We start from the raw sequence: 25341 nt of genomic DNA, 5'->3' as shown, positions 1-25341 counted from the left end.
GCTGTATTTAAATACCTGTATTTTAGTTGTTGTTATTCATGTATTTAAATAAATGTATTTTAGTTGTTGTTATTCATGTATTTAAATACATATATTATAGTTGTTGTTGTTCATGTATTTAAATAAATGTATTTTAGTTGTTGTTATTCATGTATTTAAATTAATTTAGTTTAGTTGTTGTTATTCATGTATTTAAATACATGTATTTTGGTTGTTGTTATTCATGTGTTTAAATACATGCATTATAGTTGTTGTTATTCATGTATTTAAACAAATTTAGTTTAGTTGTTGTTATTCATGTATTTAAATACATGTATTTTAGTTGTTGTTATTCATGTATTTAAATGTATTTTAGTTGTTGTTATTGATGTATTTAAATACATGTATTTTAGTTGTTGTTATTCATGTATTCAAATAAATGTATTTTGGTTGTTGTTCAGGTTTTTAAATAAATGCAGTTTAGTTGTTGTTATTCATGTATTTAAATACATGTATTTTAGTTGTGGCTATTCATGTATTTAAATACATGTATTTTAGTTGTTGTTATTCATGTTTTAAATAAATGTAGTTTAGTTATTGTTATTCATGTCTTTAAATAAATGTATTATAGTTGTTGTTATTCATGTATTCAAATAAATGTATCATAGTTGTTGTTATTCATGTATTTAAATAAATGTATTTTAGTTGTTGTTATTCATGTATTTAAATAAATGTAGTTTAGTTGGTGTTATTCATGTATTTAAATAAATGTATTTTAGTTGTTGCTATTCATGTATTTAAACAAATGTATTTTAGTTGGTGTTATTCATGTATTTGAATAAATGTATTTTAGTAGCTGTTATTCATGTATTTAAATAAATGTAGTTTAGTTGTTGTTATTCATGTCTTTAAATACATGTATTGTAGTTGTTGTTATTCATGTGCTGTATTTAAATACCTGTATTTTAGTTGTTGTTATTCATGTATTTAAATAAATGTATTTTAGTTGTTGTTATTCATGTATTTAAATACATATATTATAGTTGTTGTTGTTCATGTATTTAAATACATGTATTTTAGTTGTTGTTATTCATGTACTTAAATAAATGTATTTTAGTTGTTGTTATTCATGTACTTAAATAAATGTATTACAGTTGTTGTTATTATTAGTTTATTTAAGTGTATTGATTAGATCTTTCACTTTACATGAAAAAAGCCTGATGTTAAGGCCTTTTAGGAGTGGGTTCACTTTCTATATTTCCAAATAATGTGCACTAATCATAATTATATAATTTTAAGATGACTCCATATCTATAAATATCTTAATTAATTTTATAATAATGTTGTTATTTGTCTCTTATGAATAACAAAAATATATCCACAGGCTCTAATTGAGGCTTTATATTAAGGCTGTCAAAATTAAAATGGATTTATCCAGGGGTTGTTAACCGTTTCGACCTCGGGGCCCAACTTTTTCACTACAGTGGGGCCCGGGGCCCACTCATATATTAACATTGAAGTAGTAATCTCACTCTTCATTAATTATGTCTAACCTAGTTAAATAATGAAACCATGTGTCAATAACAAATATTATTATTTATATAACACATAAATCCTAGGCTTAGGTCAGGCTGATGAGAAAATAAGTATATATACTGCATAAGAAGAGACTCATAAATAACTGAAAATAATTATGTTGTGCTGAAATTATTAATTAATAATAAATATGTTTCTGAGATAAATTGTCAATAAAATTAAAGTGCGAATGAAAATGCCGCTTCACCACTTTAGTCATATTTTTTTGCGCTTAAGAGACTTCTCAATGACTTTGGCTCCAGACTTCTGTCTGTGTTTTTGTGTGCGCCAGAAAAAACACGGTATTAATCCATCATGATTATTGATCAGATCACATTTTCAATACCCAAAAAACATACACATGAAGTCTTATGTCCACTAAAATAGCACATGAACAACACAAAAGGAGTAACAGGTAATAAATAATTGTGTAAGTATTTAAGTATTTATGTTCCCTTCTTGCTTGACCCTTTTCGCTCATGCAAAATAAATACTGTATATGTTAGAAATGAATTACTTTTAATTGTGATTCATCTAAATTAATTAACAACAACCGTGTGAATAATCGGATTTAAAAATGTTGACTGTTTACTACTGTAGTACATGAAATAAAATCTTAAACAGTGATACGCGTGCCAGTAGCTCCATCTAGTGGTACGCCAAATAATCACTAAATCAAATATTCCAACACAGTGTTACTGTTCAAACTGTGTGTGATGTTACAGTGGCCGTAAATATTTGATATAAGTGCTAAATAAAGCCTTGTTTTTAATGAATACTTAGGCCTTCTATGCTACTGTATTATAAAGTTGGTCATTATGGTGGTCCTTGGAGAGCCGAGTGTTTTCTGAAAATGGACAATGAATACAGTTTCCTTCCACAGCCAAATGGATTTGCTGCCTGACGTGTGGAAAGAGGACTACTGGCTTCCTCCAGGCGTGACCTGGCAGGATATGAACCAGCTGGCCGACTCCGAGCGACCTCTACCTGAAGACCTCGTCATGGCGCTGCCCCTGGCTCTGGGCTTTGTGCTCCTGCGTTACGTCTTCGAGAGGTACTGTGTTGCTCACCCACTGTATTGCAGGCAATAATAAATACACAAATCGAATAAAGCGTTGTTTACATTCTCCGTGCATGAGGGTGTCGTCCAGCAAATGTTTGTCTTGCGTCAGGCGTTGTGTCCCGATGCAGAGTGTGTAGATGCAGAGTGTGTAGATGCAGAGTGTGTAGATGCAGTGTGTGTAGATGCAGTGTGTGCAAGAGGATGGGCTGCAGGGTGGAGAGCAGGTGTTTTGTCAGAACAAGCTTTGTTGGCATCATGGGAGGAAACCTTTAGGGAGCAGAACCAGAGAGGCAGAGCTTTTTTAACCTGTGACGTCGTTAGTACTTAGTAATCCTGCCTGCTTTCTCAGCTCTGGTTTGTGTTACATATACTATGTTTTCAAAAGTACAATGCAGGAGCCTATACATACATATATATATATATATATATATATATATATATATATATATATATATATATATATATATATATATATATATATATATATATTAAAAAAAAAATTTTTTTTTTTTTTACATAGATTACATATCTAAAAAAAAAAAAAAAAAAAATATATATATATATATATATATATATATATATATATATTTATTTTTTTATTTTTTTATTTTTTTTACATAGATTACAAATACAAGAGTTCCTAAGATGGAACCCTGAAGAACCCCAAAAACTATTAGTATGTTGCAGCCTAAGAAAAGTATTCAACAAGAACAACATTAAATTGAGCTACAGCTGTATGAACAATATACGACAAATTATCTCAAACCACAACAAAACAATTGCAAATGAGCCGTCGGCCCCTGGACAGAGCGACTCCAAAACCAACAAAGGCTGCAACTGTCGAAACAAAGGCTGCAACTGTCGAAAGAAACCTGATTGCCCTCTCAACAGGGGGTGCTTACAAACATCAGTTGTCTACCAATCTAAGGTAACACGCAAGGACATTAACACATCCGACACATATGTAGGATTAACCGAGGGAGAGTTCAAAACCAGATGGAATAATCACAAGGCTTCTTTCAGGAACCAAAACCTGCGGAATACCACAGAACTCAGCAAACACATTTGGGACCTCAAAGACAATAATGTTGAATATTCAATAACATGGCAAATTCTTGCATCCAGCACACCTTACAATAGTGGTAATAAAAGATGCAACCTATGCTTGAAAGAAAAACTGTTTATTATTTACCGTCCAGACCTGTCATCCCTCAACAAGCGCAGCAAAATTGTAACAGCATGCCGCCACAGACGGAAACACCTCCTAGGTAACACATGAGCCAATCACCACGCCCCTACACCAGCCTGTACCCACCCACTCTGTGCCCTATATAATCCATGGTATGTGAATGCTCCCATTAAAATCTCCTGATGATTGAGGGAACCCCCCCTCATGAAACAGGCCTGTAGAGATGAAATAGTCTTGTGATTTTTTTCTCACACATACATATATATATATATATATATATATATATATATATATATATATATATATATATATATATATATATATGTATGTCGTGATCATCACACATGTTTTTGTTTCACCCTGACCTCAGGTTCCTCGCCCCGCCCATGGGCACATGTCTCGGGGTCAGCAACAGAGCACAGGCGGCGGTGGAGCCCTGCCCAGAGCTGGAGTCGTTTTACGCCCAACAAAGCCGGCAACCCACACAGGTTAGTGTCAGTAAAACCCCTTCCTCAACTCTTAGAAAAATGCAACTCTGTCAGACATTTTATGGACAGTTGTGGCATTTTGTTTACGTATGAAAAAAATTTATGAAAAGTATCAATGTTCTGCAAAAAAACCCGTTTCAAAAGATCACCAAAGCAAAAACCCTGACATTACAATCTATGGTGACTCAAGATGTTTTATATTCAAACACTAAAGCTTCATATTGAAGATTTTCATTTCTGTGATGAAAAATGTTGCAACAAATATACGAGGGCAGTTTTAGTGAGAGAATATTTTCATAGACAATATATCCTACAGGAGTTTGGAAAATAAGGACAAGATATATTACATACCCAATTCTTCCCCAAAATTAAAGAAATACAATTTAAAATGATTAGTGGAATATACCCTTCAAATTATTTTTTTAAACTAAAATTTAACATGGAGGTTGATGGCTGTTATATATGTGGAGCTGTAGAGGATGTCAAACAGCTGTGTGTGGTGTGTGATACTGTACATGTGTGTGTGATACTGTACATGTGTGTGTGAGAGTCTACATGTGTGTGTGTGTGATACTGTACATGTGTGTGTGATACTGTACATGTGTGTGTGAGAGTCTACATGTGTGTGTGTGTGTGTGTGATACTGTACATGTGTGTGTGATACTGTACATGTGTGTGTGATACTGTACAAGTGTGTGTGTGAGAGTGTACATGTTTGTGATACTGTACATGTGTGTGTGAGAGTCTACATGTGTGTGTGTGATAGTATACATGTGTGTGTGTGTGATACTGTACATGTGTGTGTGATACTGTACAAGTGTGTGTGTGAGAGTGTACATGTGTGTGATACTGTACATGTGTGTGTGAGAGTCTACATGTGTGTGTGTGATAGTATACATGTGTGTGTGTGTGATACTGTACATGTGTGTGTGATACTGTACAAGTGTGTGTGTGAGAGTGTACATGTGTGTGATACTGTACATGTGTGTGTGAGAGTCTACATGTGTGTGTGTGATAGTATACATGTGTGTGTGTGTGTGATACTGTACATGTGTGTGTGATACTGTACAAGTGTGTGTGTGAGAGTGTACATGTGTGTGTGTGAGAGTGTACATGTGTGTGATACTGTACATGTGTGTGTGAGAGTCTACATGTGTGTGTGTGATAGTATACATGTGTGTGTGTGTGATACTGTACATGTGTGTGTGATACTGTACAAGTGTGTGTGTGAGAGTGTACATGTGTGTGATACTGTACATGTGTGTGTGAGAGTCTACATGTGTGTGTGTGAGAGTGTACATGTGTGTGTGTGTGATACTGTACATGTGTGTGTGTGAAAGTGTACATGTGTGTGTGATACTGTACATGTGTGTGTGTGAGAGTGTACGTGTGTGTGTGTGAGCGTGTACATGTGTGTGTGTGGGTGATACTGTACATGTGTGTGTGAGAGTGTACATGTGTGTGTGTGATAGTATACATGTGTGTGTGTGTGTGTGAAAATGTACATGTGTGTGTGATACTGTACATGTGTGTGTGTGAGAGTGTACATGTGTGTGTGTGAGAGTGTAAATGTGTGTGTGTGATAGTATACATGTGTGTGTGTGTGATACTGTACATGTGTGTGTGTGAGAGTGTACATGTGTGTGTGTGATACTGTACATGTGTATGTGTGTGTGTGTGAGTGTACATGTGTGTGTGTGAGAGTGTACATGTGTGTGTGTGTGTGTGTGTGTGTGAGTGTGATACTGTACGTGTGTGTGTGTGTGTGTGTGTGTGTGTGTGTGTGTGTGTGTGTGTGTGTGTGTGTGTGTGTGTGTGTGTGTGTGTGTGTGTGTGTGAGAGTGTACATGTGTGTGTGTGTGAGAGAGTGTACATGTGTGTGTGTGAGAGTGTACATGTCTGTGTGTGAGAGTGTACATGTGTGTGTGTGTGTGTGTGAGCGTGTACAAGTGTGTGTGTGTGTGTGTGTGTGTGTGAAAGTGTACATGTGTGTGTGAGAGTGTACATGTGTGTGTGTGAGAGTATACAAGTGTGTGTGAGAGTGTACATGTGTGTGAGAGTGTACATGTGTGTGTGTGTGTGTGAGAAAGTGTACATGTGTGTGTGAGAGTGTACAAGTGTGTATGTGTGAGAGTGTACATATGTGTGTGTGAGAGTGTACATGTGTGTGTGAGAGTGTACATGTGTGTGTGAGAGTGTACATGTGTGTGTGTGAGAGTGTACAAGTGTGTGTGTGTGTGTGTGTGTGTGTGTGTGTGTGTGTGTGTGTGTGTGAGAGTGTATATGTGTGTGTGTGAGAGTGTACAAGTGTGTGTGTGTGAGAGAGAGTGTACATGTGTGTGTGTGAGAGTGTACATGTGTGTGTGAGAGTGTACAAGTGTGTGTGTGTGAGAGTGTACATATGTGTGTGTGAGAGTGTACACGTGTGTGTGTGAGAGAGTGTACATGTGTGTGTGTGAGAGTGTACATGTCTGTGTGTGAGAGTGTACATGTGTGTGTGAGAGTGTACATGTCTGTGTGTGTGAGAGTGTACAAGTGTGTGTGTGTGAAAGTGTACATATGTGTGTGTGAGAGTGTACATGTGTGTGTGTGTGTGTGATACTGTACATGTGTGTGTGTGTGTGTGTGAGAGTGTACATGTGTGTGTGTGAGAGTGTACATGTGTGTGTGTGTGTGTGTGTGTGTGTGTGTGTGTGTGTGTGTGTGTGTGTGAGAAAGTGTACATGTGTGTGTGAGAGTGTACATGTGTGTGAGAGAGAGTGTACATGTGTGTGTGTGAGAGTGTACAAGTGTGTGTGTGTGTGTGTGAGAGTGTACATGTCTGTGTGTGTGAGAGTGTACAAGTGTGTGTGTGTGAAAGTGTACATATGTGTGTGTGAGAGTGTACATGTGTGTGTGTGTGTGATACTGTACATGTGTGTGTGTGTGTGAGAGTGTACATGTGTGTGTGTGAGAGTGTACATGTGTGTGTGTGTGTGTGTGTGTGTGTGTGTGTGTGTGTGTGTGTGTGTGTGTGTGTGTGTGTGTGTGGGTGTGTGTGTGTGTGTGTGTGTGAGAAAGTGTACATGTGTGTGTGAGAGTGTACATGTGTGTGTGAGAGTGTACAGTGTGTGTGTGTGAGAGTGTACATGTGTGTGTGTGATACTGTACATGTGTGTGTGTGTGTGTGTGTGAGAGTGTACATGTGTGTGTGTGAGAGTGTACATGTGTGTGTGTGTGTGTGAGAAAGTGTACATGTGTGTGTGAGAGAGAGTGTACATGTGTGTGTGTGTGTGTGATACTGTACATGTGTGTGTGTGAGAGTGTACATGTGTGTGTGTGAGAGTGTACATGTGTGTGTGTGTGAGAGTGTACATGTGTGTGTGTGAGAGTGTACATTGTGTAAATTGATATATTTACTGAAAAAATGTAAAGTGATTTAAATTAGCCATTTATTTGTCTTTTTGAATTTTATTATATTGTTCATTATTATTTTTACTACTCTATTTGTATTTGCTTTTATTTTGTTGTTAATGTCATCATTTGCTCAACCTGATGGATGTGTCAAATTGTTGAATATGTTGAAAGTGCTTTGACTTTTATGTACATTGTGGATATATGTTTGTTGTTCAATAAAAACAAAAACAAAGGAAGTTGACCGGGAGGAACTCGCTACTACTACAAAATAAAATAAACACCTTAACAATTTGTGTTTTTAGGTGAAGATAAAGTAATATACAGTATGAATGGATGTATATAGTGTAATATATTTGGGAGGGTTGTAAACTTTTTATGGCTGTTAGGTAGAGGAGAAACGGACATCAGCGTGGATCTACGGGAGCTTTATTTTGCAACTCACTTGTAAGAAAATGCGTCACTTCCGGTTTTGCAATAATCGCTATTTCTTCAAAATAAAAATAAATAGTCATATATTACATATAGTCTATTATTTGTGCACTATTGACAAGTGACGCAACGAAAATTTGGTCGTCTTAACTAATAATTGAAACCGGATGTTGTGATGAAATATCCACTTCCGCTAGCGACCGCGTTGTTCCGGGGCACGCGAGTGACGTAGCTCGCCCAAAGATGACGAAAAAAAAATCACATTCAGGTAAATTGTCTTGATTGTTAATGTTCATATCGTTGTTGGTAAATGTTGAACATAATGATTAAAGGTTTATAAAAATAATTTAAAAAATAAATAAATACATCACATTCAGGTAAAATTCAAGTTGGATTACGTTTACATACCTGCCAACTTTTGAAATCAGAAAAACCTAGTAGCCAGGGTCCAAGGGCCGCAGGCCCCGTTAGGTCCAGGACAAAGTCCTGGTGGGGGGTTCCTTCGCCCCCCGACGCAAAATGATTAATAGCATTCAGACAGGTTAAAATGTTGCTAAAACCATCACTTTTCTATCAGTCACAGTGACTTTTCAAAACAAAAATATTACAGCAAAAATCATATGGGTTGATTGACATGTTTATTCTGTAAGCTAACTTCAATAGTTTGAAATTATTTTGACAGTTAATGCCAGTTATCCTGTCAACCTTTCACAAGACTTCAATTTGTTAATTGAAAGTATAAACAGTATAAACACTTTTTACAGTAAACAAATGGTAAAACAGTACTAAACAATTCCATTAAATAAATTAAATGATAAATGGGTTGTACTTGTATAGCGCTTTTCTACCTTCAAGGTACTCAAAGCGCTTTGACACTACTTCCACATTTACCCATTCACACACACGTTCACACACTGATGGAGGGAGCTGCCATGCAAGGCGCTACCAGCACCCATCAGGAGCAAGGGTGAAGTGTCTTGCTCAGGACACAACGGACATGACGAGGTTGGTACTAGGTGGGGATTGAACCAGGGACCCTCGGGTCGCGCACGGCCACTAAAAAAAAAAAATTGGTGTCATTATTAACTTTCTGTCCAAGCTTGTATAATCTACTGCCTTGTTCAATTGTAAAAAATATTCTGTGCCTAAAATTCACATTTCTATCACAATGATCATACTGTAAACATGGTAAGCTTACATCATTAAAATTAATAGTCCTGTCAATAGCATGGAATTACAATTCAAATGTAGTTTTTTTGTAAGCCTTTCAAAAGAATTCAAATTATGAAAAATTAATGAAAATTAATTTAAGCCATCAGACACTTGAAAAGTGGCACATCACATCTCTAATGTAATCATTTTAACTTTTCAACAGAAATAGCACTGCAAAAATATTAAGGACATACTTCTGTATTTTGGTAGTTATGCTGTCAACATTTAACAAGATTTCTTCAACTTGGACTTATAAATATAAATAGTATAAACACTTTTAACAGTATAACAGTACTAAACAATTCCAATAAATAACATTGGTGTCATTACCTTTTTGTGGCTAAAATCCAAATGTATTCTATCAGATTGATCATACTGCAAAAATGATATGGTAACTTTATGATAAGTTTACTTGAAGTGGCATAAAACACTGAAAGTGATTGTTCCTATAACCCCTTTGTTTCAAATGTTTGTTCCACTTGTGGCAGTCGGGCACCAGCATACCGTCTTTGACAACTTGAAGTGGCATAAAACACTGAAAGTGATTGTTCCTATAACCCCTTTCTTTTAAATGTTTTATGCCACTTCAAGTTGTCAAAGATGTGCTGTGAAATACAGCCGACAGGATTGCGCACCAAACACGAAGCAAGGCCAAAGCGCATGCATGGTGCAGGAGAACAAAGGACTTCTTTCATTTAAGGTTTGTGATAAACCATCAAACTCATTAGTTAAAAGGACTCTATAGTAATATAAAGCGAGTTTTTCTGGACATTATCATGCAAGAAAAGTTTATTTTTGGGACCGCGATCACCGCGTAATGATTTTTAAAGGTTGCATTACAAACATTTAACTGTCCCATGTGATCAGCCAGTGCGATTGGAAGTCCATGCTCAATTATTGCCTCCGTAAATAAAACTTCGGCATTTATCACATCCAAAGAATCTGTTTGGGCGACGAAAAACGTTGAAAGTTTTCCACTTGTATCGCTAGCAACGGCGTTAGACGTGTGTTTTTTTGTCCCAACGTGGTCTTTTACATCGCTAATTCCTCCGTGTCCGATCGAAAAATCTTGTCTGCACAAGGTGCAATTCGCGTAGTTTTCACCCGTTTTTTTTTTTAATTAATGAAAAACCGTATTTTTTATCACTGCAACCGTAACCCGGAATAGGTTGATGAAAACCGTACTAATTACGGGAAAACCGGAGTAGTTGGCAGGTATGCGTTTAGACTGAAGTCACATTCGAAAAGATCAGATTCCAATCAGATTCAGGACTACTTCCTAATGTGGCCTGATTCTGAAGCCAAAAGATCAGATTTGAAGCGCTTTGGAGCGTTTAGACTGCCAACAAAAATCAGATCTGTGTCACTTGAGGGCCAAAATTTTTTAATTTGGTGTGCAGTGTAAACGGGGCCATAGTTTCTATGCTGTCTGACACCTAGTGAACATAAAACACATAAAACCAATCACACAATCTCTCGTCTAAGCTCTCTTTTTCCCACCAGTCACACGCTTTCCGGCCTTCACAACAAGAGCGCTGCAGTACCCGTCAAATCCGATCCCATTGCGCTAACAAAATAATGCTCTCATGAAAATGGCTAATATTTAATGAAATACTGATTCATGTTTCTATCAACTACAGTACATTGCAGTACTCACTGAAGTAGTTTCTAGCTACATGCTAAACGACCATGTTGTTTTTGTTATGCGGAGGGCCCCAAATGACTAAATACGCCCCTGACCAGGGATTCTCAAACTGTGGTAGTGGTACGCGGCCTCCATCTAGCGGTGTGCCAAATAATCACTTAATCAAATATACCAACGCAGTGTTACTGTTCAAAAATATTATATATACTTGTTAAATAAAAACCTCGGCCTTGTTTTTAATGAATACTTAGGCCTACTACGCTACTGTATTCAATATGAGTCATTATGGTGGTATTTGGAGAGCCAAGTGTTTTCTGAGGTGCGACCTGGCGAAAAAATTCTGAGAACCAAATATTTAATGAGAAATAAAGAGCTACGCGGAGAATGTGCATGTAAAAAAAAAAAATTTTGCTGTTTAATCAATCAATCAATCAATCAAAGTTTACTTATATAGCCCTAAATCACAAGTGTCTCAAAGGGCTGTACAAGCCACAAAGACATCCTCGGCTCAGATCCCACATCAGGGCAAGGAAAAACTCAACCCAATGGGATGACAATGAGAAACCTTGGAGGGGCCCACAAATGTGGGGACCCCCCCTGGGCGACCGGTGCAATGGACATCGAGTGGATCTAACATAATATTGTGAGAGTCCAGTCCATAGTGGATCTAACATAATAGTGTGAGTCCAGTCCATAGTGGATCTAACATAATAGTGCGAGAGTCCAGTCCATAGTGGATCTAACATAATAGTGAGAGTCCAGTCCATAGTGGATCTAACATAATAGTGAGAGTCCAGTCCATAGTGGATCTAACATAATAGTGAGAGTCCAGTCCATAGTGGATCTAACATAATAGTGAGAGAGTCCAGTCCATAGTGGATCTAACACAGGGGTGCTCACACTTTTTCTGCAGGCGAGCTACTTTTCAATTGATCAAGTAATGGGTATCTACCTCATTCATATATATAATGTATATTTACTTATTTATGAAATATATGTTTTTGTTAACAAGTTAAAGGTGTTTAATGATAATGCAAGCATGTTTAACACATATAGTTAATATTGTTACAAAATTAAAGGTGTTTAATTATAATAATACAAGTATGTTTAATACATATAGTTAATATTGTTAACAAGTTAAAGGTGTTTAAAGATAATGCAAGCATGTTTAACACATATAGTTAATATTGTTAACAAGTTAAAGGTGTTTAATAATAATACAAGCATGTTTAACACATAGTTAATATTGTTAATAAATTAAAGGTGTTTAATGATAATACAAGAATGTTTAATACATATAGTTAATATTGTTAACAACTTAAAGGTGTTTAAAGATAATACAAACATGTTTAACACATATAGTTAATATTGTTAACAAGTTAAAGGTGTTTAAAGATAATACAAGCATGTTTAACACATATAGTTAATATTGTTAATAAGTTAAAGGTGTTAAAAGATAATACAAGCATGTTTAACACATATAGTTAATATTGTTAATAAGTTAAAAGTGTTTAAAGATAATACAAGCATGTTTAACACATATAGTTAATATTGTTAAAAATTAAGGGTGTTTAATGATAATACAAGTATGTTTAATACATATAGTTAATATTGTTAACAAGTTAAAGGTGTTTAAAGATAATGCAAGCATGTTTAACACATATAGTTAATATTGTTAACAAGTTAAAGGTGTTTAAAGATAATACAAACATGTTTAACACATATAGTTAATATTGTTAACAAGTTAAAGGTGTTTAAAGATAATACAAGCATGTTTAACACATATAGTTAATATTGTTAATAAGTTAAAGGTGTTAAAAGATAATACAAGCATGTTTAACACATATAGTTAATATTGTTAATAAGTTAAAAGTGTTTAAAGATAATGCAAGCATGTTTAACACATATAGTTAATATTGTTAAAAATTAAAGGTGTTTAATGATAATACAAGTATGTTTAATACATATAGTTAATATTGTTAACAAGTTAAAGGTGTTTAAAGATAATGCAAGCATGTTTAACACATATAGTTAATATTGTTAACAAGTTAAAGGTGTTTAATAATAATACAAGCATATTTAACACATAGTTAATATTGTTAATAAATTAAAGGTGTTTAATGATAATACAAGAATGTTTAATACATATAGTTAATATTGTTAACAACTTAAAGGTGTTTAAAGATAATACAAACATGTTTAACACATATAGTTAATATTGTTAACAAGTTAAAGGTGTTTAAAGATAATACAAGCATGTTTAACACATATAGTTAATATTGTTAATAAGTTAAAGGTGTTAAAAGATAATACAAGCATGTTTAACACATATAGTTAATATTGTTAATAAGTTAAAAGTGTTTAAAGATAATACAAGCATGTTTAACACATATAGTTAATATTGTTAATAAGTTAAAGGTGTTTAAAGATAATACAAGCATGTTTAACACATATAGTTAATATTGTTAATACGTTAAAGGTGTTTAAAGATAATACAAGCATGTTTAACACATATAGTTAATATTGTTAATAAGTTAAAGGTGTTTAAAGATAATACAGGCATGTTTAACACATATAGTTAATATTGTTAACAAGTTAAAGGTGTTTAAAGATAATACAAGCATGTTTAACACATATAGTTAATATTGTTAATAAGTTAAAGGTGTTTAAAGATAATACAAGCATGTTTAACACATATAGTTAATATTGTTAACAAGTTAAGGTGTTTAAAGATAATACAGGCATGTTTAACACATATAGATTCCTTTCTTTCATGAAGACAAGAATATAAGTTGGTGTATTACCTGATTCTGATGACTTGCATTGATAGGAATCAGACAGTGGTGCTAAAAACGTCCGCATTTTCGAATGGAGGAGAAAAAAAGTCCTCCTTTCTGTCCAATACCACATGAAAGTGGTTGGTTTTTGGCATCTTATTTTGTCCAGCTTCCATACTCCTTTGTATACACTTTACAAGAAATACATTGTCGGCAAACTCCGTAGATTGCTAGCTTGTGCACGCCAGCTTTCTGAGACTCTTATTTTGTTAGCGCAACTGTGCAGTCGGTCTTTGGAGTTTTGACAACAGGTACGGCGCCAGAGTCTGTTGAAATAAAGTGTTTCTCGCCTTCCAGTCGGTAATTTTAATGAGCTGGCAGCAGCCAGCGTCATCTCAGAAGACCCTCGGGTGCCGTGAATGTCAATCAAGTGACGAAAGTGACGTCATAGTGAAGATTTATGATCGCTCATTTTTAGGACTATTTTTTTAATGCCTGGCTGGTGATCGACTGACACACCCTTCGAGATCGACCGGTAGCTCGCGATCGACGTAATGAGCACCCCTGATCTAACATAATAGTGAGAGAGTCCAGTCCATAGTGGATCTAACATAATAGTGAGAGAGTCCAGTCCATAGTGGATCTAACATAATAGTGTGAGAGTCCAGTTCATAGTGGATCTAACATAATAGTGAGAGTCCAGTCCATAGTGGATCTAACATAATATCGTGAGAGTCCAGTCCATAGTGGATCTAACATAATAGTGAGAGTCCAGTCCATAGTGGGGCCAGCAGGAGATCATCTTGAGTGGAGACAGGTCAGCAGTGCAGAGACGTCCCCAACTGATGCACAGATGAGTGGTCCACCCTGGGTCCCGACTGTCGACAGCCAGCGCCTCATCTGTGGACACCGAATCTGTGCCCCCCCTCCACAAAGGAGAGGGGGGCAGAGCAGAAAAGAAACGACAGATCAGAAAAGAAACGGCAGATCAACTGGTCTAAAAAGGGGGTCTATTTAAAGGCTAGAGTATACAAATAAGTTTTAGGATGGGACTTAAATGCTTCTACTGAGGTAGCATCTCTAACTGTTACTGGGAGGGCATTCCAGAGTACTGGAGCCCCAATAGAAAACGCTCTATAGCCCACAGACTTTTTTCTCACTAATAAGCCGGAGTTCTTTGAACGCAGATGTCTTGCCGGGACATATGGTACAATACATTCAGCAAGATAGGCTGGAGCTAGACCGTGTAGTATTTTATACGTAAGTAGTAAAACCTTCAAGTCACATCTTAAGTGCTGTACATGTTGATGCTGTCATGAAAAATATCATCTCTTGTGAAAGTTAAAATTAAAAAAAAGCCTTCCTGCGTGTTTGTTTTTGTGTTTCAGAGTGATGTTGTCCATTTAATGTTCCTGTGCAGCCGAAGCCAGAGGCAAGTCGAGCGCTGGTTCCGACTTCGCAGGCACCAGGACAGGCCGTGTCGGACCAGGAAGTTTGCGGAGGCTGCGTAAGAATTTAAATCCATTGTCGTTCTGAAGTAACATTTTTTACAGCCGGATTCAACTGGTTTTCACGTGAATTTTCCAAGTTGGAGATTCTTTTTCTACATCACAGCCTTCATTGCCGGGCTGGTCTGCTTGGTTGATGTAAGTTGTGTTGACTCTTAAAACTACTTTATTTTGCCTTTGCTTTTTTTATTTGTTTATTTATTTAAATGATCATTATAATTTCCCCATAGACACCTTGGTTCTGGGACCTCAGGGAATGTTGGCGACAATATCCAGTTCAGGTCAGAACATTACAGTCTATGATCAACATTATAGTCACTAAACGTGAATTCAAGACATTAAAGGGGAACATTATCACCAGACCTATGTAAGCGTCAATATATACCTTGATGTTGCAGAAAAAAGACCTTTTTTTTTTAACCGATTTCCGAACTCTAAATGGGTGAATTTTGGCGAATGAAACGCCTTTCTAATATTCGCTCTCGAACATAATAGTGAGAGTCCAGTCCATAGTGGATCTAACATAATAGTGAGAGTCCAGTCCATAGTGGATCTAACATAATAGTGAGAGTCCAGTCCATAGTGGATCTAACATAATAGTGAGAGTCCAGTCCATAGTGGATCTAACATAATAGTGAGAGTCCAGTCCATAGTGGATCTAACATAATAGTGAGAGTCCAGTCCATAGTGGATCTAACATAATAGTGAGAGTCCAGTCCATAGTGGATCTAACATAATAGTGAGAGAGTCCGGTCCATTGTGGATCTAACATAATAGTGAGCGTCCAGTCCATAGTGGATCTAACATAATAGTGTGAGAGTCCAGTCCATAGTGGATCTAACATAATAGTGAGAGTCCAGTCCTTAGTGGACCTAACATAATAGTGAGATTCCAGTCCATAGTGGATCTAACATAATAGTGAGAGAGTCCAGTTCGTAGTGGATCTAACATAATAGTGAGAGTCCAGTCCATAGTGGATCTAACATAATAGTGAGAGTCCAGTCCTTAGTGGACCTAACATAATAGTGAGATTCCAGTCCATAGTGGATCTAACATAATAGTGAGAGAGTCCGGTCCATTGTGGATCTAACATAATAGTGAGCGTCCAGTCCATAGTGGATATAACATAATAGTGAGAGTTCAGTCCATAGTGGATCTAACATAATAGTGTGAGAGTCCAGTCCATAGTGGATCTATCATAATAGTGAGAGTCCAGTCCATAGATTCAAGATTCAAGATTGTTTATTGTCATATGCACAGTTAAACAGACAGTTTGCCGTACATTGAAATAGTGGATTTAACATAATAGTGTGAGAGTCCAGTTCGTAGTGGATCTAACATAATAGTGAGAGTCCAGTCCATAGTGGATCTAACATAATAGTGAGAGTCCAGTCCTTAGTGGATCTAACATAATAGTGAGAGTCCAGTCCATAGTGGATCTAACATAATAGTGAGAGAGTCCGGTCCATTGTGGATCTAACATAATAGTGAGCGTCCAGTCCATAGTGGATATAACATAATAGTGAGAGTCCAGTCCATAGTGGATCTATCATAATAGTGAGAGTCCAGTCCATAGATTCAAGATTCAAGATTGTTTATTGTCATATGCACAGTTAAACAGACAGTTTGCCGTACAATGAAATAGTGGATTTAACATAATAGTGTGAGAGTCCAGTTCGTAGTGGATCTAACATAATAGTGAGAGTCCAGTCCATAGTGGATCTAACATAATAGTGAGAGTCCAGTCCATAGTGGATCTAACATAATAGTGAGAGTCCAGTCCTTAGTGGATATAACATAATAGTGAGAGTCCAGTCCATAGTGGATCTAACATAATAGTGTGAGTCCAGTCCATAGTGGATATAACATAATAGTGAGAGTCCAGTCCTTAGTGGATATAAAATAATAGTGAGAGTCCAGTCCATAGTGGATCTATCATAATAGTGAGAGTCCAGTCCATAGATTCAAGATTCAAGATTGTTTATTGTCATATGCACAGTTAAACAGACAGTTTGCCGTACAATGAAATAGTGGATTTAACATAATAGTGTGAGAGTCCAGTTCGTAGTGGATCTAACATAATAGTGAGAGTCCAGTCCATAGTGGATCTAACATAATAGTGAGAGTCCAGTCCTTAGTGGATCTAACATAGTAGTGAGATTCCAGTCCATAGTGGATCTAACATAATAGTGAGAGAGTCCGGTCCATTGTGGATCTAACATAATAGTGTGAGAGTCCAGTCCATAGTGGATCTATCATAATAGTGAGAGTCCAGTCCATAGATTCAAGATTCAAGATTGTTTATTGTCATATGCACAGTTAAACAGACAGTTTGCCGTACAATGAAATAGTGGATTTAACATAATAGTGTGAGAGTCCAGTTCGTAGTGGATCTAACATAATAGTGAGAGTCCAGTCCATAGTGGATCTAACATAATAGTGAGAGTCCAGTCCTTAGTGGACCTAACATAATAGTGAGATTCCAGTCCATAGTGGATCTAACATAATAGTGAGAGAGTCCGGTCCATTGTGGATCTAACATAATAGTGAGCGTCCAGTCCATAGTGGATATAACATAATAGTGAGAGTTCAGTCCATAGTGGATCTAACATAATAGTGTGAGAGTCCAGTCCATAGTGGATCTATCATAATAGTGAGAGTCCAGTCCATAGATTCAAGATTCAAGATTGTTTATTGTCATATGCACAGTTAAACAGACAGTTTGCCGTACATTGAAATAGTGGATTTAACATAATAGTGTGAGAGTCCAGTTCGTAGTGGATCTAACATAATAGTGAGAGTCCAGTCCATAGTGGATCTAACATAATAGTGAGAGTCCAGTCCTTAGTGGATCTAACATAATAGTGAGAGTCCAGTCCATAGTGGATCTAACATAATAGTGAGAGAGTCCGGTCCATTGTGGATCTAACATAATAGTGAGCGTCCAGTCCATAGTGGATATAACATAATAGTGAGAGTCCAGTCCATAGTGGATCTATCATAATAGTGAGAGTCCAGTCCATAGATTCAAGATTCAAGATTGTTTATTGTCATATGCACAGTTAAACAGACAGTTTGCCGTACAATGAAATAGTGGATTTAACATAATAGTGTGAGAGTCCAGTTCGTAGTGGATCTAACATAATAGTGAGAGTCCAGTCCATAGTGGATCTAACATAATAGTGAGAGTCCAGTCCATAGTGGATCTAACATAATAGTGAGAGTCCAGTCCTTAGTGGATATAACATAATAGTGAGAGTCCAGTCCATAGTGGATCTAACATAATAGTGTGAGTCCAGTCCATAGTGGATATAACATAATAGTGAGAGTCCAGTCCTTAGTGGATATAAAATAATAGTGAGAGTCCAGTCCATAGTGGATCTATCATAATAGTGAGAGTCCAGTCCATAGATTCAAGATTCAAGATTGTTTATTGTCATATGCACAGTTAAACAGACAGTTTGCCGTACAATGAAATAGTGGATTTAACATAATAGTGTGAGAGTCCAGTTCGTAGTGGATCTAACATAATAGTGAGAGTCCAGTCCATAGTGGATCTAACATAATAGTGAGAGTCCAGTCCTTAGTGGATCTAACATAATAGTGAGATTCCAGTCCATAGTGGATCTAACATAATAGTGAGAGAGTCCGGTCCATTGTGGATCTAACATAATAGTGTGAGAGTCCAGTCCATAGTGGATCTATCATAATAGTGAGAGTCCAGTCCATAGATTCAAGATTCAAGATTGTTTATTGTCATATGCACAGTTAAACAGACAGTTTGCCGTACAATGAAATAGTGGATTTAACATAATAGTGTGAGAGTCCAGTTCGTAGTGGATCTAACATAATAGTGAGAGTCCAGTCCATAGTGGATCTAACATAATAGTGAGAGTCCAGTCCTTAGTGGATCTAACATAATAGTGAGAGTCCAGTCCATAGTGGATCTAACATAATAGTGAGAGAGTCCGGTCCATTGTGGATCTAACATAATAGTGAGCGTCCAGTCCATAGTGGATATAACATAATAGTGAGAGTCCAGTCCATAGTGGATCTAACATAATAGTGTGAGAGTCCAGTCCATAGTGGATCTATCATAATAGTGAGAGTCCAGTCCATAGATTCAAGATTGTTTATTGTCATATGCACAGTTAAACAGACAGTTTGCCGTACAATGAAATAGTGGATTTAACATACAGGTAATAGTGTGAGAGTCCAGTTCGTAGTGGATCTAACATAATAGTGAGAGTCCAGTCCATAGTGGATCTAACATAATAGTGAGAGTCCAGTCCTTAGTGGATCTAACATAATAGTGAGATTCCAGTCCATAGTGGATCTAACATAATAGTGAGAGAGTCCGGTCCATTGTGGATATAACATAATAGTGAGCGTCCAGTTCATAGTGGATATAACATAATAGTGAGAGTCCAGTCCATAGTGGATCTAACATAATAGTGTGAGAGTCCAGTCCATAGTGGATCTATCATAATAGTGAGAGTCCAGTCCATAGATTCAAGATTCAAGATTGTTTATTGTCATATGCACAGTTAAACAGACAGTTTGCCGTACATTGAAATAGTGGATTTAACATAATAGTGTGAGAGTCCAGTTCGTAGTGGATCTAACATAATAGTGAGAGTCCAGTCCATAGTGGATCTAACATAATAGTGAGAGTCCAGTCCTTAGTGGATCTAACATAATAGTGAGATTCCAGTCCATAGTGGATCTAACATAATAGTGAGAGAGTCCGGTCCATTGTGGATCTAACATAATAGTGAGCGTCCAGTTCATAGTGGATATAACATAATAGTGAGAGTCCAGTCCATAGTGGATCTAACATAATAGTGTGAGAGTCCAGTCCATAGTGGATCTATCATAATAGTGAGAGTCCAGTCCATAGTGGATCTAACATAATAGTGAGAGTCCAGTCCTTAGTGGATCTAACATAATAGTGAGAGTCCAGTCCATAGTGGATCTAACATAATAGTGAGAGAGTCCGGTCCATTGTGGATCTAACATAATAGTGTGAGAGTCCAGTCCATAGTGGATCTAACATAATAGTGAGCGTCCAGTCCATAGTGGATATAACATAATAGTGAGAGTCCAGTCCATAGTGGATCTAACATAATAGTGTGAGAGTCCAGTCCATAGTGGATCTATCATAATAGTGAGAGTCCAGTCCATAGATTCAAGATTCAAGATTGTTTATTGTCATATGCACAGTTAAACAGACAGTTTGCCGTACAATGAAATAGTGGATTTAACATAATAGTGTGAGAGTCCAGTTCGTAGTGGATCTAACATAATAGTGAGAGTCCAGTCCATAGTGGATCTAACATAATAGTGAGAGTCCAGTCCTTAGTGGATATAACATAATAGTGAGAGTCCAGTCCATAGTGGATCTAACATAATAGTGTGAGTCCAGTCCATAGTGGATCTAACATAATAGTGAGAGTCCAGTCCTTAGTGGATATAACATAATAGTGAGAGTCCAGTCCATAGTGGATCTAACATAATAGTGTGAGTCCAGTCCATAGTGGATCTAACATAATAGTGAGAGTCCAGTCCATAGTGGATCTAACATAATAGTGAGAGTCCAGTCCTTAGTGGATCTAACATAATAGTGAGAGTCCAGTCCATAGTGGATCTAACATAATAGTGTGAGTCCAGTCCATAATGGATCTAACATAATAGTGAGCGTCCAGTCCATGGTGGATATAACATAATAGTGAGAGTCCAGTCCATAGTGGATCTAACATAATAGTGAGAGTCCAGTCCTTAGTGGATCTAACATAATAGTGAGATTCCAGTCCATAGTGGATCTAACATAATAGTGTGAGTCCAGTCCATAGTGGATCTAACATAATAGTGAGCGTCCAGTCCATAGTGGATATAACATAATAGTGAGAGTCCAGTCCATAGATTCAAGATTCAAGATTGTTTATTGTCATATGCACAGTTAAACAGACAGTTTGCCGTACAATGAAATAGTGGATTTAACATAATAGTGTGAGAGTCCAGTTCGTAGTGGATCTAACATAATAGTGGGAGTCCAGTCCATAGTGGATCTAACATAATAGTGAGAGTCCAGTCCTTAGTGGATATAACATAATAGTGAGAGTCCAGTCCATAGTGGATCTAACATAATAGTGTGAGTCCAGTCCATAGTGGATCTAACATAATAGTGAGAGTCCAGTCCATAGTGGATCTAACATAATAGTGAGAGTCCAGTCCTTAGTGGATATAACATAATAGTGAGAGTCCAGTCCATAGTGGATCTAACATAATAGTGTGAGTCCAGTCCATAGTGGATCTAACATAATAGTGAGAGTCCAGTCCATAGTGGATCTAACATAATAGTGAGAGTCCAGTCCTTAGTGGATCTAACATAATAGTGAGAGTCCAGTCCATAGTGGATCTAACATAATAGTGTGAGTCCAGTCCATAGTGGATCTAACATAATAGTGAGCGTCCAGTCCATAGTGGATATAACATAATAGTGAGAGTCCAGTCCATAGATTCAAGATTCAAGATTGTTTATTGTCATATGCACAGTTAAACAGACAGTTTGCCGTACAATGAAATAGTGGATTTAACATAATAGTGTGAGAGTCCAGTTCGTAGTGGATCTAACATAATAGTGAGAGTCCAGTCCATAGTGGATCTAACATAATAGTGAGAGTCCAGTCCTTAGTGGATATAACATAATAGTGAGAGTCCAGTCCATAGTGGATCTAACATAATAGTGTGAGTCCAGTCCATAGTGGATCTAACATAATAGTGAGAGTCCAGTCCATAGTGGATCTAACATAATAGTGAGAGTCCAGTCCTTAGTGGATATAACATAATAGTGAGAGTCCAGTCCATAGTGGATCTAACATAATAGTGAGAGTCCAGTCCATAGTGGATCTAACATAATAGTGAGAGTCCAGTCCTTAGTGGATCTAACATAATAGTGAGAGTCCAGTCCATAGTGGATCTAACATAATAGTGTGAGTCCAGTCCATAGTGGATCTAACATAATAGTGAGCGTCCAGTCCATAGTGGATATAACATAATAGTGAGAGTCCAGTCCATAGATTCAAGATTCAAGATTGTTTATTGTCATATGCACAGTTAAACAGACAGTTTGCCGTACAATGAAATAGTGGATTTAACATAATAGTGTGAGAGTCCAGTTCGTAGTGGATCTAACATAATAGTGAGAGTCCAGTCCATAGTGGATCTAACATAATAGTGAGAGTCCAGTCCTTAGTGGATATAACATAATAGTGAGAGTCCAGTCCATAGTGGATCTAACATAATAGTGTGAGTCCAGTCCATAGTGGATCTAACATAATAGTGAGAGTCCAGTCCATAGTGGATCTAACATAATAGTGAGAGTCCAGTCCTTAGTGGATATAACATAATAGTGAGAGTCCAGTCCATAGTGGATCTAACATAATAGTGAGAGTCCAGTCCATAGTGGATCTAACATAATAGTGAGAGTCCAGTCCTTAGTGGATCTAACATAATAGTGAGAGTCCAGTCCATAGTGGATCTAACATAATAGTGTGAGTCCAGTCCATAGTGGATCTAACATAATAGTGAGCGTCCAGTCCATAGTGGATATAACATAATAGTGAGAGTCCAGTCCATAGTGCATCTAAAATAATAGTGAGCCGCCATTTTCTCAAACACATTACAAACACCGAGTCAAATCAGCTCTGTTATTTTCCGTTTTTTCGACTGTTTTCCGTACCTTGGAGACATCATGCCTCGTCGGTGTGTTGTCAGAGGGTGTAACAACACGAACAGGGACGGATTCAAGTTGCACCCGTGGCCCAAAGATGCGAAAGTGGCAAGAAATTGGACGTTTGTTCCGCACACTTTACCGACGAAAGCTATGCTACGACAGAGATGGCAAGAATGTGTGGATATCCTGCGACACTCAAAGCAGATGCATTTCCAACGATGAAGTCAAAGAAATCTGCCGCCAGACCCCCAGGAAAAGAGAGCGGATGAGGGTATGTCTACAGAATATATTAATTGATGAAAACTGGGCTGTCTGCACTCTCAAAGTGCATGTTGTTGCCAAATGTATTTCATATGCTGTAAACCTAGTTCATAGTTGTTAGTTTCCTTTAATGCCAAACAAACACATACCAATCGTTGGTTAGAAGGCGATCGCCGAATTCGTCCTCGCTTTCTCCCGTGTCGCTGGCTGTCGTGTCGTTTTCGTCGTTTTCGCTTGCATACGGTTCAAACCCATATGGCTCAATAACTTCAGTTTCTTCTTCAATTTCGTTTTCGCTACCTGCCTCCACACTACAATCATGCGTAATCTGTTGAATCGCTTAAGCCGCTGAAATCCGAGTCTGAATCCGAGCTAATGTCGCTATAGCTTGCTGTTCTATCCGCCATGTTTGTTTGTATCGGCATCACTATGTGACGTCACAGGAAAATGGACGGGTGTATATAACGATGGTTAAAATCAGGCACTTTGAAGCTTTTTTTAGGGATATTGCGTGATGAGTAAAATTTTGGAAAAAACTTCGAAAAATAAAATAAGCCACTGGGAACTGATTTTTAATGGTTTTAACCCTTCTGAAATTGTGATAATGTTCCCCTTTAAAAACAAGATCTGTATAAATGAAAAAGGCATGTACAGGGAAAATAACAATATGTTTATTATAGTGAATGTAGAGTGTGGTGGGAGACTGGTGTAGAGCGGCATTGTGTCTGGAATTGTGGGACTTTTTCCGCGGTAACCTGAATGTCATATTTTGTAACTCCACCAGGTAGCAGTAGCAAGATTCAAAGCATCATAAGTGATTAAATTCTTGTGTGGTACTTTTGCCGTCATGTTGTTTATGTAAGTTTACTTCTAGTGCTAACATTGCTTGTGTTGTGTGTCATAATTGTGAATGACCATTAGAGAGGGGATTCATGACTCTTTGAAAGGAGTCAAATCTGAAAGGAGCTTTTCCTTTCAAAGAGTCGTTCAAAAGACTGGCTCGTCACTATAGTTCTTTTTTTTTAAGTGTTTTTTTTCCCCATCAAGGAAACGACATGTCAACAGCAATTTAAATGTACACCAATTTACAACCTATTGGGGGGAAATATTGATAAATATTGATATTTAATTTTTGATATTTTTGTTTGTAAACATTCCATAAGGTGGTGCCTTATCCCCATGCTTTGACCTATATATATATATTATTTTTTTAAATGTATTCTTTAAAAAAACATTTTTTAATACATTTTATTCTTATTATTTGTGTTTTTCCCCATGTATGTTTTATATTATATTGTAATACATTCTTAGGTGAGGGAATTTTTTTAATAAATAAATATATTTAAAAAAAAAAATTTTTTATATATTTATATAATATATATTATTATTATTTTTTTTATACATTTATTTATTTATTATGTATCTATATATATGTATATGTGTATATATATATATATATATATATGTATATATATATTTATTATATATATATACATATATAACATATATAATAAAATATATATATATATATATATATTTATATATGTATATATATATTTATTATATATATATATTATATATATATACATATATAACATATATAATAACAATAAAAAATAAATAAATATATATATATATAATAAATATATATATATATATATAACTTTCCCTCACCTAAGAATGTATTATAATATAATATTAAAAAATGTGGGAAAATACACAAACAATAAGAATAACATGTGTAAAATATTAAAGCTAGACTAAAAAGTCAGAAATAAAAAAAATATGAAGACAAAACTGCACTACCCTAGCTGGTGCGTGTATGCTTAAATCAGAACAATGAACCAGAAAATTGAATCCAAATAAAACATCAAAAATTAAAAACACTTTCCAAACAGTGTTACTGTTCAAACGGTTACCTAAAATATTAATTATACTCGTTAATTAAAACCTCTGCCTTGATTTTAATGAATACTTAGGTCTACTGTGCTACTTTATTTTACTGTTGGTCATTACGATGGTACTTGCAACCGACTTCTATGGGTGGTGAGCCCATTGGAGGGGGCGACCCCCGTTGCCTCTTC

At 36.3% G+C, this 25341-nt stretch overlaps 1 protein-coding gene across 4 annotated transcripts in view; it reads left to right on the top strand.

The window, feature by feature from the left end:
• The window catches only part of LOC133589176 (ceramide synthase 2-like), a 46484-nt gene that overhangs the window by 7641 nt on the left and 13502 nt on the right, over window positions 1-25341 (top strand). For all 4 annotated transcript variants that reach the window (XM_061941889.2, XM_061941886.2, XM_061941887.1 and 1 more), the window contains exons 2-6: window positions 2438-2608; window positions 4177-4294; window positions 15142-15260; window positions 15342-15399; window positions 15492-15542. In XM_061941889.2, the coding sequence (XP_061797873.1) occupies window positions 2438-2608; window positions 4177-4294; window positions 15142-15260; window positions 15342-15399; window positions 15492-15542 (517 nt within the window). The remainder of the gene's footprint in view (window positions 1-2437; window positions 2609-4176; window positions 4295-15141; window positions 15261-15341; window positions 15400-15491; window positions 15543-25341) is intronic.

This window comes from Nerophis lumbriciformis, linkage group LG03, assembly GCF_033978685.3.
Source record: "Nerophis lumbriciformis linkage group LG03, RoL_Nlum_v2.1, whole genome shotgun sequence".
In the NCBI taxonomy this organism is placed as follows: domain Eukaryota; kingdom Metazoa; phylum Chordata; class Actinopteri; order Syngnathiformes; family Syngnathidae; genus Nerophis; species Nerophis lumbriciformis.
This window is presented reverse-complemented; position numbering and strand designations above follow the sequence as displayed.